General features: G+C 43.4%; 1 protein-coding gene across 1 annotated transcript; it reads right to left on the bottom strand.

Annotated features, from left to right (window-relative positions):
* Positions 1–11,632: 11,632 nt before the first annotated feature.
* LOC119654776 (probable serine/threonine-protein kinase mkcB) lies at positions 11,633–18,986 on the bottom strand. Its single transcript, XM_038060318.1, has 2 exons — positions 18,957–18,986; positions 11,633–12,420 (listed from the first exon to the last, which is right to left on the bottom strand). The coding sequence occupies exon 2, from the start codon at positions 12,413–12,415 to the stop codon at positions 11,792–11,794; it is 624 nt and encodes a 207-aa protein (XP_037916246.1). The 5' UTR covers positions 12,416–12,420; positions 18,957–18,986; the 3' UTR covers positions 11,633–11,791.
* Between the last annotated feature and the right edge of the window lie 2,010 nt (positions 18,987–20,996).

Below are 20,996 nucleotides of genomic sequence, written 5' to 3'. Positions count from 1 at the left end.
CGTTTGTTGGTTGTTGTCCTCGTAAAATTCAAATGTTGATCTTGGACCTACTGCTTGCTGCTCAGTATTTCGGAGATGTGCCCCCGCCTGGTTAACCAGTTTATATGCGGTACGGGGTCCCGTTTTATTGGATGTAGTTTTGGGAGTTGGGAGGTCCGCCATGCCATAACCCGCCGTAACACGGTAAGGTCTAACTTACTCACCGACACCACCAGGTATCAGTGAGGCTCCGTTCGAACACAGTCAGTTACCCCCGACTGCAAACTATCCAATGGGCATGGTTTGCATGACCCCCGGGGTTGGAGGAGGTGTTCTTCATTTCGCCAATCTAGATCCCTAGCGTTCTGTTAATAGTAGGGTCACCTCGTACAGGGTGTGGCTATCACCAGTTACTAACGGTCTTGGTAGACGAGTGGCTTGGCCCCTGAAAAACCACACATCGCCCTAGAGGACACGCAGCTCACCCTTGGAGAGAGATATTTCGTGTCAGCCTATCTATCCCCCCACTGGGACTTAACAAAGTTCCATAGCTCGGAGAGGGACGCAGCAAATGACATAAGATATCTTAGGTGGAGATGAGCCATCGCAAAACTTTTTTTTCTGCTTTTGCGTTTTGTACCTTCACCATATTGGTCTTTTTTTCCGTGGATCTCCTAAAAGTTCTCGCTTAATAGGCTCTAAGACATACCCTTGTCCTGTTGCTCCTTGTGAATGTGCCTGTAAGGTCCCGCCATTAAAAACAATCATGAACAATTATATCTTTCACTTCCTCTTCCTCTTCCTCTTCCTTTTCCTCTTCCTCTTCCTCTTCCTCTTCCTCTTCCTCTTCCTCTTCCTCTTCCTCTTCCTCTTCCTCTTCCTCTTCCTCTTCCTCTTCCTCTTCCTCTTCCTCTTCCTCTTCCTCTTCCTCTTCCTCTTCCTCTTCCTCTTCCTCTTCCTCTTCCTCTTCCTCTTCCTCTTCCTCTTCCTCTTCCTCTTCCTCTTCCTCTTCCTCTTCCTCTTCCTCTTCCTCTTCCTCTTCCTCTTCCTCTTCCTCTTCCTCTTCCTCTTCCTCTTCCTCTTCCTCTTCCTCTTCCTCTTCCTCTTCCTCTTCCTCTTCCTCTTCCTCTTCCTCTTCCTCTTCCTCTTCCTCTTCCTCTTCCTCTTCCTCTTCCTCTTCCTCTTCCTCTTCCTCTTCCTCTTCCTCTTCCTCTTCCTCTTCCTCTTCCTCTTCCTCTTCCTCTTCCTCTTCTCCTTCCTCTTCTTCTTCCTCTTCCTCTTCCTCTCCCTTTTCCTCTTCCTATACCAGAGAGTCTTTGGCATGCTATAGTCTTATATGTATATGTAACTGAAAAGTCTTATGTGGAAACCTCAGCTAACTGGGAAGTCTGGATCTCTCTGAGGTTACCAGCTTGTCCTCACTTTTCCCGAAATATTCCACTTTTTGCGCCCGATTTCTTTGGATACCGCAACATTTGGTGGTGTTACAACACCCATGTCCTCATTCTCAAGAAACTTTGATTTCTTTCATTGTCGTCTGTCGGAAGCCTTCCTGGGTTCACGGTGTCCGGGCTGCATGAACCTGTTTCCCCATACCGAAATTGGATCAGTTGCGTCCACATCATCACCTTCTATTTCTTCCGCTTTTTCTGATGGAGGCAGAGGAGAAAATTCATACAGGCAAGCCTGTAGTCCCCTCTTTTGTCCGGCTAAAGTTTCCTTCTGTCAAGCTTTTCTCTCCCGTTTTTTGGAAGAGTTTGACAACAGTATCATGGATAGCCAGTCAAGTTTTCAGTTCTCATTAAGGGCGTTGCTGTACTATCCTTTCTGGCTGACTGCGTAGTAGACACGGGTGCAGGTTTTCCAACGAAATGGAGAGCCTGTCTTATCTTTAATAGAGTTGGCGCCAGGACCTGATGGTATAACAGCAGAGGTTAACTGAACTGGTGTTCCAACATCGGGCTGATCTACGCCTCGTGCATTCAACGTTTGCCTGAAAGGGGGCATTTTTCCTTCTCGTTGGGAGGTGGTGAGGCTTGCGCAGTAAGCAACAAGCGAAGGGAAAAGCGAGCCTGAGTTGCCGTCTTAATACCGTCCACTTTGTATACTTTACACTACCGGGAAAGTGCTCAAAAAGCTCATCACAAGGAGACTCGTTGAAGCAATATGTGCTGCTGGAGACTTATCTCCAGGACGGTTTGACTATGGATCAGGAAGATCCGCAGTTTATGCTGTCATGCAAGTCGTAGATACCGTTCGCCTAGCGGAGGTACAAAGTCGCCGAGCTCGACGGGTGGTACTTCTCGTAACACTTGACGTCAGAAACCCTCTTAATTTTAAAAGATAAAAAGACACTCTAGGGATAATAGGCAGTTCTTTTCATATGCCGATTTATCTCTTACGGATATTGAGGGAGTTTCTGAGGAACCACTCCCTGCTCTATGAGACGCTAGAAGGTCAGAGGAGGTTGCAGGGCACGTCGGGGGTAGCGCAGGAATCCATCTTTCAGACCTTTGTAACGATTCCTATGATATGTCGTGACGGTTATTGCTGGATCCATTGTCGAACAGGCGCCAAGCAGACTTGGCATATTGATTCGGCGGGTATGAGGATATATGACTTCAAATGTTTTCAGTCTGCATTGGAAAAAACCGAAGTAGTCATCTTGACTAAAACGAGAATTCAAACTCTGCGTCCTATATCGATCGGCGAGTCGAGTCAAAACTTACGGTAAAGTACTTTGGAATGACTCTGCACTGAAAGAGGAGCGTTTTCAAACAAATCAGCAGCAAATAAGGCTGCAGCTGGAGTTTTGGCCTTAAGTCGGTCAATGGCATATATTGGGGACAGTGCGTCTAGCTGGCGGCATCAACAGATAAGCTCAACGCAGTTTGCCCTGCTCTACGGTGCAGAGGTATTGGGGGATGCTCTTGGCAAGGAGGTATATCGTAAGCTCTGCGAATGGCGTCTGAATACCACACTGTCGCTGAACTGGCCGTGATGGTCATCGCGAGAGTAATCCCCGTTACCTGCCGTACTAAGGAGCGTAAAATCATATACAAGCGCAAGAGCGAAAAACCAAGGGAGGAGGCTGTTCGAGAAGAATGACAAAGTACACTAGGTGAGTGGCAACTTTCTTGGCAAAGTGAGACTGAAGGCAAGTAGACTGCGAGGCTCATTGTCGACTTTGGTACGTGATTGAATCGGAAGCACGATGGGATCAACTGTTACATTACTCAGCTCCTAAAAGGACGGGGAAATTTTCAGTCTTAGCTGCAAAAGATGCAATGGAATTGTGGACGACGTCCATTACACCTTTTTTTCTAGTGGAAAGTGGGATGGGATTCGTCAGCAGCGCTATTTAAACACAGGGGACAATGTTGTCAAGGAGCGCTGAGAGGTGGTGTGCTGCGAATTATGTTCGGGTCCTCGTCGTTGCAAAGAAGATAGAGCTGGTTTATTGGTTTGGGTTGTTGTCGCAATCTACTCCGCGGTGAAGTCGAAACCGAAATGGACGCCAACCAGAAAATAGTTATCTAAAAAGACTCAACCGTACGAGTGGAGCCGGAAAACTGTAAACTCGAGTGCCGCGATAGAAAGGCAAAATCTACGACGAATCGCATCCTCAATCGATGTTTCGCTTATGTTAGATATTAAAGGGAGCCCCCTTTGAGGTTCTCACCCTACCTTAACATCCTCTGCCTGTATTATTTGAGAATGAAGAAGAAGAATTCTGCGGGGTGTTAGGAAGTAGAAGGAACAGAAAGCCTCAAATCAAAGAAGCAGTTCCACCCTATTTTTACAAAATTATTAACATCAACTTATTCAAATGATTGGCAAACAACTACTACGCGTTCAAAATGGCCGAAATTTCTATTAAAATATGCGCAAAAGGGTTCTTGAAGTTTTGCAAATGAGTGCTGCCATCTCCAATACAGCTTCCAACAAAAATATGGGTACTTATTCTAGTTGTTCCCAGTGAATATGTAAATGACTGAAAATGTACCTTTTCGAAATGCATGTTTTATTTTGTTTTTTGTTTTAATAGAATTTTAGATCCATTTCCTAATTACATGGTAGACAAGGCGAGTTAAGCATAGTGCGAAACTACATTGCTTCCACTTCTTGGGGAAGAAGGCAAACCCTTAATTAACGCGAACTAATCTCACGCGTTGACCACCACTACGCGCACCACCTGCACGATTTATTATAACGCGACGACCGTTTCCTCTTGATATAGGGACAATACGTACTCTACGTCCTCCGACAGGGATGATCCGGACTAGGCGACGAATGATTCTCTTCTTGTTATTAGTGCCACTAGTGCCACTATTGCCGCCATTGCCACCACGTCTCTTAAACTTGATGTTGCGGAACTTGATGTTGCGGAAGCGGATCTTAATTTTCCTCTTGGTTGATGACGATGTAGAACTGCCTGTGGATGCGGTGGTTGTAGCAGCCGAGCCAGTAGTTGTCGCTCCTGAACCTGTGCTTGAACCAGAACCTGTGCTTGAGCCAGAGCCTGTGCTGGAACCAGATCCCGTGCTTGAACCGGAACCTGTGCTTGAGCCGGAACCTGTGCTGGAACCAGAACCTGTGCTGGAACCGGAACCTGTGCTTGATCCAGCTCCCGTACCCGTACCCGCACCCGTACCCGCACCCGTACCCGCACCCGCACCCGTACCCGTACCCGCACCCGTGCCTGTTCCTGTGGCACGTACAGCCCTAATCTCAGGATCGTATTCTATCTCTTCCTCAAGGTTTTCAATTCCAAAACCTCTGGTGATGCTTAGGATAGCAAAAAGCACAAAAAGCAACGTTGTTGACTTCATCTTGTCTGAAATGAAATAAGTTTTAAATTAATAAAATGTTCTCCCAAATGTTAACTGTAATTTTAATTAAATGTTTTCCAATAAATTTGTCTGAAGTGATTAAGTTCGGACAAATATTGTTTCAGCGGTTTCGCTCATACATTTCGTCTTTATATAGGCTACGGATTCGTCTATCCACATGTAGGGGGGGCAAGAAATTTTCCCAAAGGTATGTGCTAGGAACGACGCATCAGAAGCAACATGGTGGCAGTTTATATTTCCAAAGCTTCATCAAAGGACAGAGAGAAACTTTTTAACCTCATCGTAGCCCAAAATAAGGGTCGCCATGTGTTCTGTGCAGATTATTCAGGAGATCAAAGGAAAATTACTCACATACCCCTATCGTGAGACTGGTTGCTGAAGTCAACTAAGGATAGTACCACATCAACTACAAATACAGCCAACATATGCTGGCGTGAAAAGCGATGAAGGTATCTCTAAAGAAATATCGGTTTAAAACTATACTGAAGATCCGTCGGAGTCACAGATAAGTGATATCTCAACAAAGGTGGATCATACTACAGCATCGAAGAGAAGCTTGAAACGTTAAAATACCTCCGGTAAATCATCCCCACCTTGCAAAAAATGAGTTTGCAGCAATTATGTGACTGATCCGATAGGATCAAAGAGGCAGAGTCCAGCCTGTTGAGATTTTCACGCCAGCCCATAGCATTCACGAATCAGAGCTGCTCTCCCACTCGGCAGCTGGAGACCTCTCTGAGGAGAATGGTTTACCTAACACCCGTAGCCTGGCTCAAGTTAGAGCTGACCAATCGGAAAGGAACTGCTTGAGAGTTTCCCCCTTTTCTCCGCAGCTTCGGTAATGCGAATTGTAGAGTATGCCCAGCTTGACGGCATGGTCCCCTATAGCACATTGACCCATGCGAGCAGCCGTCATTTTGTATCAAACTTCCATGCGTTTGGCACCAGTGCTCCCACGATCAGGTTTAGTTATAGACGGGTCAAATCTTCCTTGTCCTGGTGGTGAGTTCCACGACTGCCAACTAGTGCAAATAAATTCCACCCTTGAAAGTCGTTAGCGAGACACAGATTATACCTGCCGAAGGACCGCAAAAAACAAAACTTCACGTGGCCAGTCAGCCCACCCGCCAGCTAATTTCCCTCTATGTTCCCAAACCGGGAGTCCAAAGGAGGGTGATCTTGAGCGTGCCAAGCACGTTTCTGTTATGCGTCAACAACCTGGAGAATGGCATCGCTGAGAACAAGGCTTTAATGATCGCTTGGTTGTCGGTCAGAGTGACTATGTTACGCTTGGAGCTCTGATTTTCCAGAGTCACCTAGGTACTTCGTCTAGGTGTTACTATAGCTGTACAGCATCCGGATACACATAATCTGACGGAACTCCACGCTACAACGTATTTGGTCTACGGGTGGAAGAGGTGTATAGGAGTGCATCGAAATCTGCCGGACAAGACTTCAGAGCGCCGGTAGCACCTGCACACCCGGTTCTTAGAATCTTATTAAGTTTCACTAATGAGTAATATATAAAGAGCATCGGATGAGTCTTTGGTCGTTTACATTCTATGATTCACAACTTTTCTTCGTCGTATGTTTTATCCTCCACTTCGCCTTTAACTCGCTTCCTTTTGCTTCGAAGTTGAAGCCAATATTCGCTACTGAGGTCTCTTCAGTTCTCTGACTCGACTGCGTAGCGCATACGACACTGCCGTATATTTCGGAATTGAGACTCTCGTTGATCCCAATGGTGTAGACAGCTGCTTCATAGAGGTTGCACTGATGTACGAGCGAATTCCATAGTGCATTTCACCTTTGGATGAGAGCGTTGATCTGAGATACTTCAACCGCTGAAGTCCCTAATAACGATAGCGCCTCTTTTATTGAACTTGACTGTCAAAAGCTCCGCTCCCCTTATATTAAGTGGTATACTGTATTCTATGAGACGGTCGTTCCACTGTTTACACATTTGGCAGGGCACAGAAGCATGCAGACTAAGCAAGGTATTTGCCTGTCGGAAAAGGAAGATGGGCACTAGAAACCCGCAAAGCACTGAAATAACCCGGAGTGGATGGCATTTTCTCTGCGCTAATCTTGCAAATCCCCCCCCCCCCCCGAATGTGGTCAAGGACAGTGTAGTGTTAGAGCACATACCAAAAGCACGGAGGCCTTTAAGGGTTATTTTAATCCTGACAGCGGCGCAAGGAATCCTTTTCACTCGAAGACGTTCAGGCCAACTTGCTTGGCATCCTTCATACTGAAGGCCAATTTAACTGACATTCGTCATACCGAAGACCAATTTTCCCCGATCCCTTACCTCTATTACAAGATGCACTTCAAGTAAAAGAATTTATTGAAACTGTTCCGCATTAGTTTACGGATGTATTTCGTAATACATTGGCTCCGCATGCATTCCTCGACGTTGAAGACGACTTCGCAAAACATCGCATGTGAAAATCCAGAATCTCTGAATTCTACTAGCACAATGTAAATTTGCTAAAATGTATTTCAGCTCCGTCGAAGCTTCCTAAGAGGCTTCGACTCCTGCTCAACTATTTTGGGCAATGTGTCTCTAGGGCGCACCACTCTTTGGCCTTCCTGATTCAGTGGAATCCATTGTATGACTTAATTATTGCGCAGTTCTAATATGCGACCTATTTACCTCGGTTTTGTTGGTGTTTTTTTTTCATTACGATCCTGTTTACCTCCTCTTCTATCTCCATATTCATTTCATAAAAATCTATGGCTTCAAGCCCTCCCCCCCTAAACTCCGCTCTTTGGTAGAATATGCTACATTGTGGGCCATCATTTGTTGCTATGAAGCTATTAGTTCCTGCTTAGAGCGCTCCAGATTCATTCCGCGTTCAAGAGCAAATGAAGCGCAGATCTATACTCTGCCGAAAGTTCCACAATAATCCGTAAGGTGTTATCCGTTATCTTCTGGGTCTTCTGGTTGGGGCAAATAATAAAAGAGAGAGACTAGCGAAGGTACCAACGGGTACCAATTCTACACTTACCAAGAAAATTCGAGGTTGTCCACAGAATTAGCTACTACTATCTTGCCTAATATGGAGTAACGTATTAAAAGAGCTTCCAGAAAGGTTAAGTTATACTGAGGTAAGGATCCAGGAAATACGGTTGATCTGCAGGAGGTAATACAAGGAAAATCTATGCGCTGGAGCATGAATAAGCCAGAGGCAGGGTGGCAGGGAGTGAGAAAACTCTATTGTTGAAGGATAGGTGTGCAAATTATTGGTCCAAAAATACTTGCTTGCATACAATAGAAAAGCACACTAGCATACTCACATTCCAAGAGGAGGACCTATTGAATAGATAACATTGTAATACTAACCAACCAAAAACAATCATGGGAACATACGAACCTATACGCTCACTGGATTCCTCGAATCTAATCAAGAAGAATCGTAAAATGATGCTGTATATACCCACGGGCCAATATAGGCTTATGTCCTATCATGTGGTGGCCGCGTTGAGCAAGAAACACAATATAAGCTTCCCTTACAAACTTCAGAGAGAATAGGAATCGGAGTGGGGATATTTTCGGTTAGATGCAGTGTAGATGAATCGTACGGCCATCCAGGATACACCAGTGTACTCAAAGCGGAAGTGTTAATAATGTTGGATGCTTTTTGAGAGCTGAGGTATGATCGGAGCTTAAGCTGTCACTAAGGCATTTTCTTAGTGGCGACTTACTCTAGGTTGTTGGGGAACACAGAAGAAATAGGTTAACTGTCTAATCAGCACTCGCCGGGTCATAAAAATATTGAGGAGAATGACTTGCTAGGTGGGGCTCCGCTATCGGCAGCCCCCGGTGGGCACAGCCGGCTTCCACTGGCGACTATAAAGGGTGGGATCTACTAGCAATATTTGACAGCCACTGCCTCCAGATGGCAAAGAATCAAAGTATTCGAAAAATTGACCCACTTACAACAAAAACCGATCGAGAAAGCTTTGGGACCAGGCGTGCGCAAATGCGTGCAGCATTGCGGCGAAATTCATGGAGCACTGATCTATAGGCTGTCACGCCGACAGATTTGGCATACCTTACAGTTCGCACTGTCGACGTTGCAGACAGGAGGAAGGACACAGCCAGGCTACGGACACTAAGTCAGCAATTTTTCTTGGACCTCAGAAAGACCTCTGCCTTAAGGTAGGGGAGCTGTTGTTCTTCGTGCAGCTGGTTAGATTCTGCTTCATTTGTCCTTCTCACATGGCTAGACGCATGCCAGGCCATTTTACCTACTTCTTTTTTTTTGCAGAAACATTTTACAGCATGCAGAAAGTTCAATATTAACAAAAACAAAAGAAATTTAATTCAGTTGAAAGACCTCAATGCAGCGGCTAAAGAGTCCTTTGAAAGTCCTAAATAAGTCAGTAGAACAACGATTATGAGAAACCGTTCCAAATTGAAAAAGTAAAATACGATAAAGTTTTTAGAGCCTAATTAGAGGATCGAATTGATTTACTCACTTTCTGCTTGCTCGACGACAATGATAACGAGCTCTGCGATTCGTCTTTTATATTCCCGGAGAAAGTCAATAAATTTTCTATTTTTGATTAAACAAACTATACTGATATTTGTTTAGGTGGTCCACTATTACTTTTCCACCACATTTTTAGTCTGTATTTATCTCTAATTCAGTACAGAATTTCAAAATTTTTTTTTCAAATTCTATAACAAGAAAAGTTTTTATTTAGAACGAAACAGTAAAAGCAAAATACGCGGATTTTGCCAAATTGCAATCGTCATCAATATGGAATGGAAAGTGGTGGATATTGGTTCCCTTTTCAGTGTTAGGACTGGGTGCGATCACCACAAAGTAAGCTTTTTCAATGCACCTACTTCTTCCGCGGATTTATCTTTTTATATTTGTTGGTTCTACCGTTGAAATATGGGTTCAAGGCTTTCTTATTTTCATTACCAAATCGCCAAAAACGATATACTATTTGACTTGCGAATCTTGAGGGCTACCTCATTAGTTTTTTTGGTTAACCTCTTCCAAGACTGCCGAAATGAAGAAGAGGAAAGAAAAAAAGTTAAGAAAATTCCGTTCTTGGCAAAACTGAACTGACTTTCGGGAACCAGTTGAAGGCAATTTTTTTCCTAATAAAACACTTTTTATTAGAGGGGGAATGCAATCCGGATCCATCTACCAAATGCGATTGATATTTACCCTTTGATGGGGTGTAGCGCGGCAACCATGCTTACGCGCCATCGTACACTGTTCACTGAAATACGCTTGAACTCATTGCAGGACTTCCTACGAACCCTAGACTCCCCTTCCACTCTTCTGCACCAAGTTCTTCGGGGCGACCCACTAGTCGCCCATGTTGGGAGAGTGGGCCCAAAAAAAAAAACAATAAGAACGTGCCCTTAGCCCAATCTCAGTCAGCCATGTCCTCCACATCTAGCGTCACCACTGCATAGCACTTACCAGCGACCAAAGCCTGCTCCAAAATTCACCACCATTGTCGTTTTATTTACCGAAGAACTAACCTCATCCTACTGCAGAAAACGACAATTATTTTCAACAATTATTACAATTTTTAAGGAGTGCCCTCCAGATTTGTATTAGCTTCAGAGCACCGCTGCATTTGTGTGTCAAAGATCTTAGTACATACCATATATAGTACATACCAGTTCCAGGTTTATTTGCTTCTACCTCACTGATTTTCAAAGTCTCCCCGCTCGTAAACAAAATCCAAGTCAAGATTTCCTGGTTCTACCAGCAGTTTGGTGTCATGCTCTCTTGCAGATGCCATTGACCCATTGTAGCTTCGTCCTACACGCTCCTGATTTTAAAATCTTATGGTTGCAAGCTGGGGACATCTGACTCACCTTTTCCATGATAGTGCCCTCCTTCTACAGCACACAGGAATTCCAGTCACCCATCATATTTTGTTTGATTTCTAACACTTCTTCAAAAAATGCTTGCTTCCCTTCCAATGTGGAGAATGATTGTGTAACTTGATTGAGTAATTCCCCTGGATCATCGGTACTATCCTGAGGTATCGAATTTTACTTGCGGAAGGCGTACATATACCTTCACTTGCATAAAAATTTCAGAAAGAAAATGTGCGCTTCCTACTATTAGGTACCACGGGGACGTGGAGCATTCCCAACGGACTATGTCAAGGGTAAGCTGAGCTTGAAGAAGAAGAAGAATTTTGCAATGGACTTCCCAACCAGGAATAAGTGGAATACCAGCAAGGTGTTGCGGGGTTATGGCGCGACATTATTTACCAACGAATCAAGTATGCTGTGCAGGTGGAACGGGAGTATTCTAGGATACACAGTGCTGTCGAGTGTTATGGTCTTCCAGGCTACCCCAGTTTATTCCAAGCTGAGGTATTGGTGATATTGGAAGCCTTTTTATGGTTAGGGTCAGATCCAGGCCACAGTCATAACAAAGCCATTCTGACTTCTCCCTCGAAGTTGAGAGAACAGCGCGAAAACGGGATGAGCAGTTTGCGCAGCACGGTTCTCGGTTATAGGCCGCCAAACTGGTTGGGCGGGCTTCTCTAGTCTAGGCCATGCTAGCGATTAAGAAGACTGAAATCTACTCGAACTACTTGACAGCCAGATGGCTAGGATCCACAAATTTGGTTAAATCAAGGAAGGATGGTCCCCCTATATCAATACATGACCACGAGATCTTTTCGACTTCCTAGAGTGGCGGCCAATACCCACCTACCTAGCTTGATACTTCTCGTCAAAATTATGGGTTCAGGTTCGGATGTGCGTGTAGTCCTTTTATTCTAGCGGCCTAAATTAATACCAATACTAATTTTCAAAGCGCTTGGTTTATTTTATCTTTGAATCCATCGGAAACTTTCATAACTAAATTACAAGGTTTGTTAAAGGAGTTGACCAAACTACATTCCTTCCACCTCACGCCACCCTATGAATATTGGTTGGATGCATAGTGGCCTGAGGTAAACCTTTAGTTGATAGGAACTATCCTGACGCGTTCTCCACCGGTGCGTACTCGCAAGCCAGCATCGCGTTCTATTAAAACTCGGCGACCAACTGTCCTTGAAACTGGGACGATACGGACTCTACGAGCTCCTACCCTGCGTCGGACTACACGGCGAACAGGAACAAGTCGAACTAAACGACGACGAATGATCCTCCTCCTCCTCTTGCCACTGCTTCCGGTGCTGGTACTATTGTTGTCCATATGTCTTTTGAAGTGGATATTGCGGAACTTGATGTGACGAATACGGAACCTACGTTTTTTCTTGGTTGTTGCTGAGGATGTAGTGGTGGTGGTAGTGTCAGATGAGGCAGTAGTAGTAGTGTCAGCTGCGGCAGTAGTGGTGGTAGTCGCAGCAGTTGTAGTTGTAGTGGCAGCTGCTGTGGTGGTAGTCGCAGCAGTAGTAGTGGTAGTCGCAGCTGAACCTGTGCTTGAGCCGGATCCTGTACTCGAACCAGAACCCGTTCCAGTGGCACGAACAGCTCTAATTTCAGACTCAGAGTCTAGGTTTTCCTCAAAATCTTCAATCTGGAAACCCCTAGCAATGCTTAGGAAAGCAAAAAGCACAAAAAGCAACGTCGTTGACTTCATCTTGTCTGAAATGAGATGAAGTTTGGATCAATGAAAATTTTAAGCTGAATCTACATCTTCGGTTAATATTAGTACTAGATTTGAAGAGAATCTGGAATTTTGAAACCAAACTCGTCTGACACTTGGGAAAACAGGCATCAAATTTCAGATACACGTCGCTAGGATCCAGCCTTTCGAAATTATTCCGACAGTGAAGCAGGGTTATCATCACTAAATAGCAACACCATGTGCAGCTAACTATTGCTGTTGAAACCTGGCGAAACGTCCCTTATATGGATACCAGGTAATAAGGATGCTGACAGACTGGCTCGTCAAGGATCTAGGTCTTCAATGGCGGGGCCGGCATCTGACATTTGGTGATCTTCTGTCGAGTCTATTCTAAAAGAAGAAGTTTCAAGGGTTCGAGCAGCCAAATAGAGGAATTTGAATTCTTGTTGACAGGAAAAGGTTTGAAGCATCTAAAAGAGTGATTTGGTCCCTTAAAAAGGGGACAGCCCATTAAACCTCGTCACCTTCTTTGAAACTGATTACAAAACTAATACCTGATTTGAAGTGTGTTGCTGTGTGAAGTGTTTATTCAGACCTTTCATTTGATACCCCACATGACCACGAGTAGTAAAAAACATTGTACACCCCCCTTTGGCAGAACCCAGAACAATGTCATTCATTGCATGTGGGTGGGCCTAAAGGTCCAACCTTTTCACGGCATTCCGTGAAATTGGGTGTAATCGTTTCTGAAAAAACTGCATGGGCCACACAAACAGGCGAGCAGATCTCTGCAGATTTGCCATATCTCCTATTAGGGGCGTCACTTCGTGCGGATAAGGGAATGTTCGACGAACGCTTTTAAGCATCATCGTATAGGCATTTGGAGGTGTGCGTGTATGAATATGTTTATGCGCAGGCCGAATAGATGGGCCACAAACATCCAAGTGTGAAAGAAAATGGCTATGGGAAAAATTCCCACAAGAAAAAACCGATATAGAGGAAGAGAGAAGATTAAAACTTACGGTACCCAGACACGGAACCATAGTACCGGTGGCTTTTGGGATGAGAAAACAGGCCCCCAGTCTGCAATGCCTCTGTGCTGGACTGCTTGGTGACTGTTTCATATAATACTACAAGCGGTCTGGTGATAGAGTCGTATAAAAGGAGCACATTACTCCCAAGAACACTCGTTGCAAAACAACCCAAAGATACTCCACAGGCTGAGCGTTTCTCAGTTCGCGGTGATGTGATTGCTATCTCAGGAATAGTGGTGAACAAATTCACAGAAACACAGACGAACCATCGTTCGCCCTGCTCGGAGGAAAGAGTTAACCGACTTCTTAAAGGGCAAACACAATGTGCATCAGTCCATTCAAAATATGGTTGGTGTTATTCGATTTCTGAATGACAGTGTTAAGGACGACAGAAAAGCCTCTAAGAAAGCAAGGGTCACTCAGTTGACCCAAGTGTCGCCCCACAAAAGCCAAGGCAATAAACTTGAAAAGAGGACTGCAGAGGAAGCGAACAATTTTTTGGATTCTCGTAGGACCCTAAAAGGCCGCTCACTGGAAAAAGGAAATTCTAACAAAATAGGCAAATGTGTGGAAACAGTGGCGCCAGATTTAATGAACCTAAGGAAAATGAATCCCCAAAAAGGAACCGAGGAAGCATAAACTAAGGTTTGTGCAAAGAAAAACGCGACACCCAAAAGAAGACGACGACTCGGAAGGATCATCATTTCTTACAAAGGTGATATGACAACCGCGGAAATTCTCAGGTAGGTGAAATCCGCGCTGGAACTGATGAACCTTGGAGAAAACCTCAGCCGCATTAGGCTTTGCAAAAAGGTGATTCTATGCTGAACAAAACTTTTCTCAAAAATGGGATTTGATGCTGGAGCTGAAGAAATCTCCCGGAAAGACCCGCTGAAAATTTCCTTGGGAAAGTAAGAAAGTCTTTAAGGGGCCTGGACCAAAAATCACTAGATTTTGACATAATGTGAAAACATTGATGAAGTCACGAGCAAAGAGAATATCCAGAAGGTTTGCAATCATAGTACTCAAGAAGGCATATGGAGGCACTCACACGCACGTTAGTAAAGTGAAAATAGACTTGTTCGTCACGCAGCACCGTTTTAGATGTCCTCGATTTGACTAAGCAGCGGCGATATTTTGAAACTTTGACCTATCAGAGAGGCGCAGAAAATGTGGAAGCGAAGGTGATATATTCAAGAAGTGCAATATATATCAATGACTGTATGCTTTACAAGAGAAAAAAATGCGTCGACTGTCAGCACATCACAGGTAGTTGCAGGAGCCTTTGATTTATGAGAAGCCTTGGATGCAATGAAGGAATGAGGTTGATACGATGGCTCAAAACAAGGCAATCTTATTACGCTAGTTTCGGATGCAGCAAATTGAAACCTCAAAATCATAGTGTGGAAACTAGGTGTAGGGTCAATTGAACTACGGATAACAGACGCTGCATTTTGTTCATGGCTTTTGCGTCCTCCAACAACGGAAATGCATCCACTCTCCGTTGGACAGACTCCGGATCAACCGTCGATCAGACGTTGATTTTTTTTTCAGAGAGCACTATACTCATAGTGACCACCAGGCAATATGCGCGATATGCGCGGGGTTGCGAATCAGGGATGGTTCGTGAAAACATTTGAAGGGATGCATTCATAGAGATGCCATTGGCCATGAGGCTATACGGATGCGGCGAATTCTCACTAATAGGCGGCCAAACTTTCAGTATAACGGATAAGTCGCGGAGCTGCGGGCGGCATGCCTTAGAGCAAAAAGGATCTCCTACTGATCGAAAGAAATGGAGAACATACACGGATCTCCACGGTAGACTTAAGCAGGCTATACGTACCAACAAGCGAGAATGAGAGAATAAGTTGTTATGAAAAAGACGAGGAGGAGAACACCACAACTGACCTGTCCGCATTTTCTTCTCGATATAATGATGGCAGTTTTCTCCTCCCAAATAAAGAGCAGCGCAAAAAATAAGAGTTAAACGTCTTCACCATACCTGTGGTAACTGAGTACGAACTTTCGTAGATTTACGGGAGAATTGGCGATAAACTTAAATTTGCTGCTAATACTAGACCCGACTGATTTATCCCTCATGGTGGAGAGAGTTTTGCAATCGAAGCCCAATAAGCAACCGGACATCCACTGTCGTATCCCCTGATTTGCCTTATAAACACGGTTGGAGAGATGTTAGAAAGGATCATTTATAACAGATTTTCCTCATTAAGGCCCATCGGAACAACACTTGGTTTTCATTATGCCCATTTAGCTATGAACGCCGGAGATGTGGTTTCCAAATTGTCTCGAAACGCGGTGTGCTGCAAAAACTGTTGGCCCGAGATAACATTTGACGCCCAAAATGGGTTCAGTTAAGCAAACTGAAAGTATCTAAGCTGATTGGTCAAGACGGGTGTTCCTAGTTATTTGAGTGAAGTCCTCTAAAGGAAGTTTTGGTACAATACGACTGAGGGACCTAAGCGGTACAGCGTGTTAACACAAGTACCACATGGCTCGTTTTTAAGTCCCTTCCTGTGAAAGGTGATGAACAATGGGATTCATGTCTTTTTCGTTCCAAAGAAGGCTACGATAATCGGTTTCGCGGATGATCGAGTCATGTCTGTCGTCGCCGAACAACCTGGAGATATTGAAGTTTATGCTAATGGAAAGCGTGGCTGAAAATTATTCAGCTCGACCTTCAGGAACAAAAGTTGGAGGTGGCCTTGATTACCAATCGAAGGAACAGAAATAGGTTTAGTATTCGTGTTGGTGGCCACATCATCACTTCAAAGCTGATTATCAAATACTTAAGGGTGATGATTGACCCGAAGAGCAATTTCAAGTAACATGTGGACCACACCGATGATGGACCGTGTATCATTAGTAAGGATGATTTTAATTGGTTTGGTGGCCCAAGATGCAGGTGCAGATTTATTGCGGCCCAAATTATTGCACCATACAATTATACCTGGCACATGTCTGGGAGGAAGAACTAGTGTGTCAAAGCAATCGGACAAAGGCAAACATGACTTACCGTTCAGGGACGTTAAGGGCGTGCCATCTTTTCAGAACAATCTCAGTCGAGGTGACATATGCTATATCTTAGAAAGGTTTCCAGGCTTGTCACTGCAATCCTCAACAAATAGTTGGGAATGCAGCAGAAAAAAAATGCAGTAAAACAGAGACGAGCAGAGTGGCCCTAAGCTGACTTCTGTACAATAGGCTAATAACCTGTACATAGTATAAGATTATTTCGGAACTCAAAACTGACCCTGGACCCCTGGACCCTGGAAGGTGTGTTCCCTGTCCGGCACTGGTCTCTTTAGAGCACTCATCGAGCAGGTGGAAAAGTACAACATAGAGTTGTGGCGATCCAGGAAAGGAAATTTTCCAACGGTGCGAAACTGCGAAACGCACGCTTCACATCAACGGGTAATCAAATTTTTTAACTTTAATTTGTGGTTAATTAACCTATATGTTTAGTTGCAAACCATTGGACATGAACCTCGAGATAAAAGGAATGAGTGGTTTAAGGAAGAATGTCACCAGGCTGTCAATAAAAAATACGTATAACCAGTATCAGAAGTGACCCACAAGTGGAAAAAGAGACAAATGCGTAGATCCCACCTATCGCCGACAAAATCTGCAGAAAAAGAAACATATAAATGATGAAATCTTTAGAATGAATGATAATGAATGAAGTTGTCGTTTGGTGGAACCTGGATTCCATCTCAGGATCATATTATATTTTGAATGGGCATAACAGAAACACAAGGACTGCCCATCGAATGAGCAAAGGCCATAGAGGTACCTGCCCCACCACCTACACTCGGAGAAATTAAGAATGGAAAGCGCTGTCAAAATTAATCAAAGAAATTTCTTCGCAAATATCAGCGAGGCTTTCAACATGGAAAGTCGAAGATTGATCAGATAGTCTCAGTGAAGCAGGTACAGATATGTCTTTTGTTAACTCCCTTGTGAAATATAAAGCATCCAAACAATCTCTTTTTTGTATTTTTGTTTCTTTCTTTGAGTTTTTATTTGTAATGCAAGTTATACGCCTGCAGAAGCGGAAGAAGACAAATGTGAACATAAACATCGGTGACCAAGTGGGATTCGACCCCGAAACAACGAGATAAAGAGACTGATTCTTAACCAATTTAGTAATCCTAACGTGGCACGGTGATGTCTATACTGTTCAAATATACAACCTACAAGATGATGTCTTGGCACAGATTTGGGATTAAAGGGAGGCAATGAGTTGGACCCGGGAATGTTTAACTTAAGTCAACTCTCTGGTCACATATTCCAAAAGATGCCAGTGAATCTAAATAGTCCACTATAAATCATCCCGGATAGTGGCACGATCGAAAGGGAGCGTGAAAGAGAAGCTGGTGGAACTTGACGAAATAGCGGAAAAAGCTGGCCTAAAAATAATCGAAGAGACGAGTACATAATAATAACGGAATAGACGAAATCGAACGCCGAATCGTGCTCACCAACAAAATATTTGACTTCGTACCGTCAACTATAAAAAATAAAAGTATGCACAGGGCACAAAAGTCACCAAATATGATGAGGGCGGTCCTATATTATGGCTACGAGACGTAAGAGATACACCAGGCCGGAGAACAAGAAATTAATCCTTTCGAAGATCGAGTCCTCGACGAACCAGATGCTGTCATCCATATTAAGATTCGAAAACTATGAACATCAGTAAAATTCCCAGACGCATGTTAAGAGGTACCGTGTAGGGTAAACTACCACCTAGAAAACCCCGAACCCTATAAAATGGCAACGCAAGTTACACGATGCTTGGTTTTCTAAATTGAAGGACAGGGTCGCCCGACCAAGAAGAGTGAAGACATGAACTTCGTGCGTCCAAAGGACGAAATCGGATGTAGTGCTCTAGAAGAAACAGGAAACAACTACCTCTGTTAAATATTCTCTACCCCAAGTGGCAGTAAAGCATTACTGAACAAAATGCCAGGAACTAAACCATGTATATGATTGGTATCCTTTGATCAGCTTTTGAGCTTTCACTTCAGATATCATAGGTTGCATTGCCAACAAATATTTAATAGACCTTCAAGGATGTTAAACACGCTTGAATAGATGGTGAGAAAAATAAAACAAGAGTGAATAAGTTGTGCGAAAATGCCAGCTCGTTATCCTATATAATTAAATCGACTATGATCGCAAGGACGAAAATATGAAGCGTCGTAAAATAATGATGATGTAGTATTTGCAAAAAGTAAGGCCTCAATTCTCGAAAAATTATACTTAAAACGAACTCAATGTTGAAATGCTGAAAGGGTTCATGCTGCCACGATCCGTTACTAAATTGAAAACCTATCTTTTGAAAGAACCGAATGAAAATCCTGAAAGTACTTTGAAGGTCCGAGTTAAATCCATTATGTGAAACCAGAGAAACTATTGATTGCAACAATTTGGAATGGGAAAAATAAAATAAAATATCTCAAATCTAATTTGATAACTTGAATTGATTTACTCACTTCTTGCTTGCTCGTTGCGAATGACACTGAACTCGGCGAATCTTCTTTTATATTACCGGAGAAAGTCAATAGATATTCTATTTTTAGTTGAAGATACTATATTGACATTTGTTTAGGTGGTTTGCTGTTACTTCTTCACTATGTTTTCTATATTTAGTGTCTATATGTCTATATTTAGTCTATATTCCTAACTTAAACAATTACAATATTTTTCTTCCAAATTTGTAAATATTAAATAATAATAAGGAAAAGCTTTTAGTGCCTGAAGAACAATTTTCCACGATTTCAATCGGTCCACTTACTCCATTTCTTAATTGGGTTAATTAGATTCGTCCGTGATTCGTTGGGAGAATAGCAAAGGGCACTAAACGCATCCCTATTCATCTAAGCACAATCCCTCTATTGTCGAACTCTATTCTTTGGGCCAAGCGAGTTCCTTACCATCAGATCTTTCTGTGAGGACCAATCCTGCTCCGCCGGCGAATGTTGGTCCTATATCTTACAGAACGGCGGCAAAAATAGCTCCTGGTTTGACAACGATATAAACAGTAATGGACACCAGTTACATTTTTGGCTGACATCAAGTACTGCTTCACGAAACATCTCCCATTTTATGCCGCCGCTCCCTACCAAGAACGTGAAGAACTTTCATTCTTACCTTGAAGACATCTACTACAAAAAATTCTACAGCCGGGATTATTTAGAAACACATCGATACTCTTCACAGTAATCCTTCGTGAAGTATGAGATTCACGATCTAAACATTTTAATCGCCCTACATACCACTCACATTAATAACCCCTTGACAAAATTATCAGGCTCAATGATATCTTAAGTCAAAACATCTCACTTCCTAAAAAAGCAAACCGGCCGCCAACTATATTCGGAACGCCAATTATTCCACATTCAACATGTTTGGCCAAAACTTTGAAGCCGAAGCCTATCCATCAGTCGCCTTCCTTAAACCCATATTATCATATTCCCAAAAAACCATTCAGCTTGGCGTACTCCAGAACCCAGATCTCCTAGCCAAACTTACGGACTCTGCCTAAACAACTACCTTCGTCAAACACAAAATAATCGAAAAGACTACTAGGCAGTGTGGTAAAAAAGTCGACTGAGCTTACCAAAATTCCAATCATTATTCAAAAGAAATTCTCTGGAATTATTGGTGCTTTCTTGTCTTCTTTTATTGGTCAGACTCTAGATTCCGTATGACAATGCAGACTAGTTCATAGGTTCAACAACATCCAAACTTTCTACTTACAACCCTCAAAGCTAGACTGCCCAGATGGCCGGCACTCCCAAGCAGAAGTTCAGAAACAGTTCTCCTCTCCGTATACTAATCATCTTGGAATCCCACAGGGTTCCATTCTTTCCGCAACCTATTTATCTTTTCTCAAAGTTGACATCTCAAAACTGACTCCCAACGCAGTTCCTTCGAGAACCTTTCATATGCCGATGCCTTGGTTATTTGAATTCCACTAAGCCTATAGGAGGGTCGTCTGAATTTATATTTGGATGAAATTCATCTATGCGTTATCAAATGAAAACTAACCCTCCAATATTAAACCTGTCAAACGATTGTCATATACGGGAATCGAGTGAAGGTGACACCGAAAAAAGTTCGTTTCAAAGTAAGTTAGTTTCAATTCAATTTTCATCACTGTTGACCAAGTCGTCTATCCATGGGTCACCATTACCAATAACTTTGGTTATTCAACGTCCCTCACTTTAACAGGAATTCAAACTGTGTAAGCAGCTCATTCTAGCTGCTGTATCCGATCCTTTGCCTCAATACACCTACCCCCAATAGCGTAAAAATGTACTGCTATAGACAGGTAATTAGACCTCCCTTAGACCCTGAGCATGTGCATTCAGAATTCTGCGTCCTTTCTAATATCACGGTCTAAACTCTGGCGGAACACATTGTTACATTAGGAAGCCCATATTCCAAAGAATGGCGCCCTCAAAACACTTGACTGTGCACCGGCTTTTGGCCTTACGGAGAGGTTGCACACAAAGAATAAGATGAATCTT

Source organism: Hermetia illucens, chromosome 4 (assembly GCF_905115235.1).
Source record: "Hermetia illucens chromosome 4, iHerIll2.2.curated.20191125, whole genome shotgun sequence".
Classification (NCBI taxonomy): Eukaryota; Metazoa; Arthropoda; class Insecta; order Diptera; family Stratiomyidae; genus Hermetia; species Hermetia illucens.
The sequence above is the reverse complement of the archived record's forward strand: the minus strand, read 5'-3'. Positions and strand labels throughout refer to the sequence as shown.

Coding starts and splice junctions, on each gene's coding strand:
- LOC119654776 (XM_038060318.1), bottom strand. CDS start 12,415: ATGAAGTCAACGACGTTGCTTTTTGTGCTTTTTGCTTTCCTAAGCATT.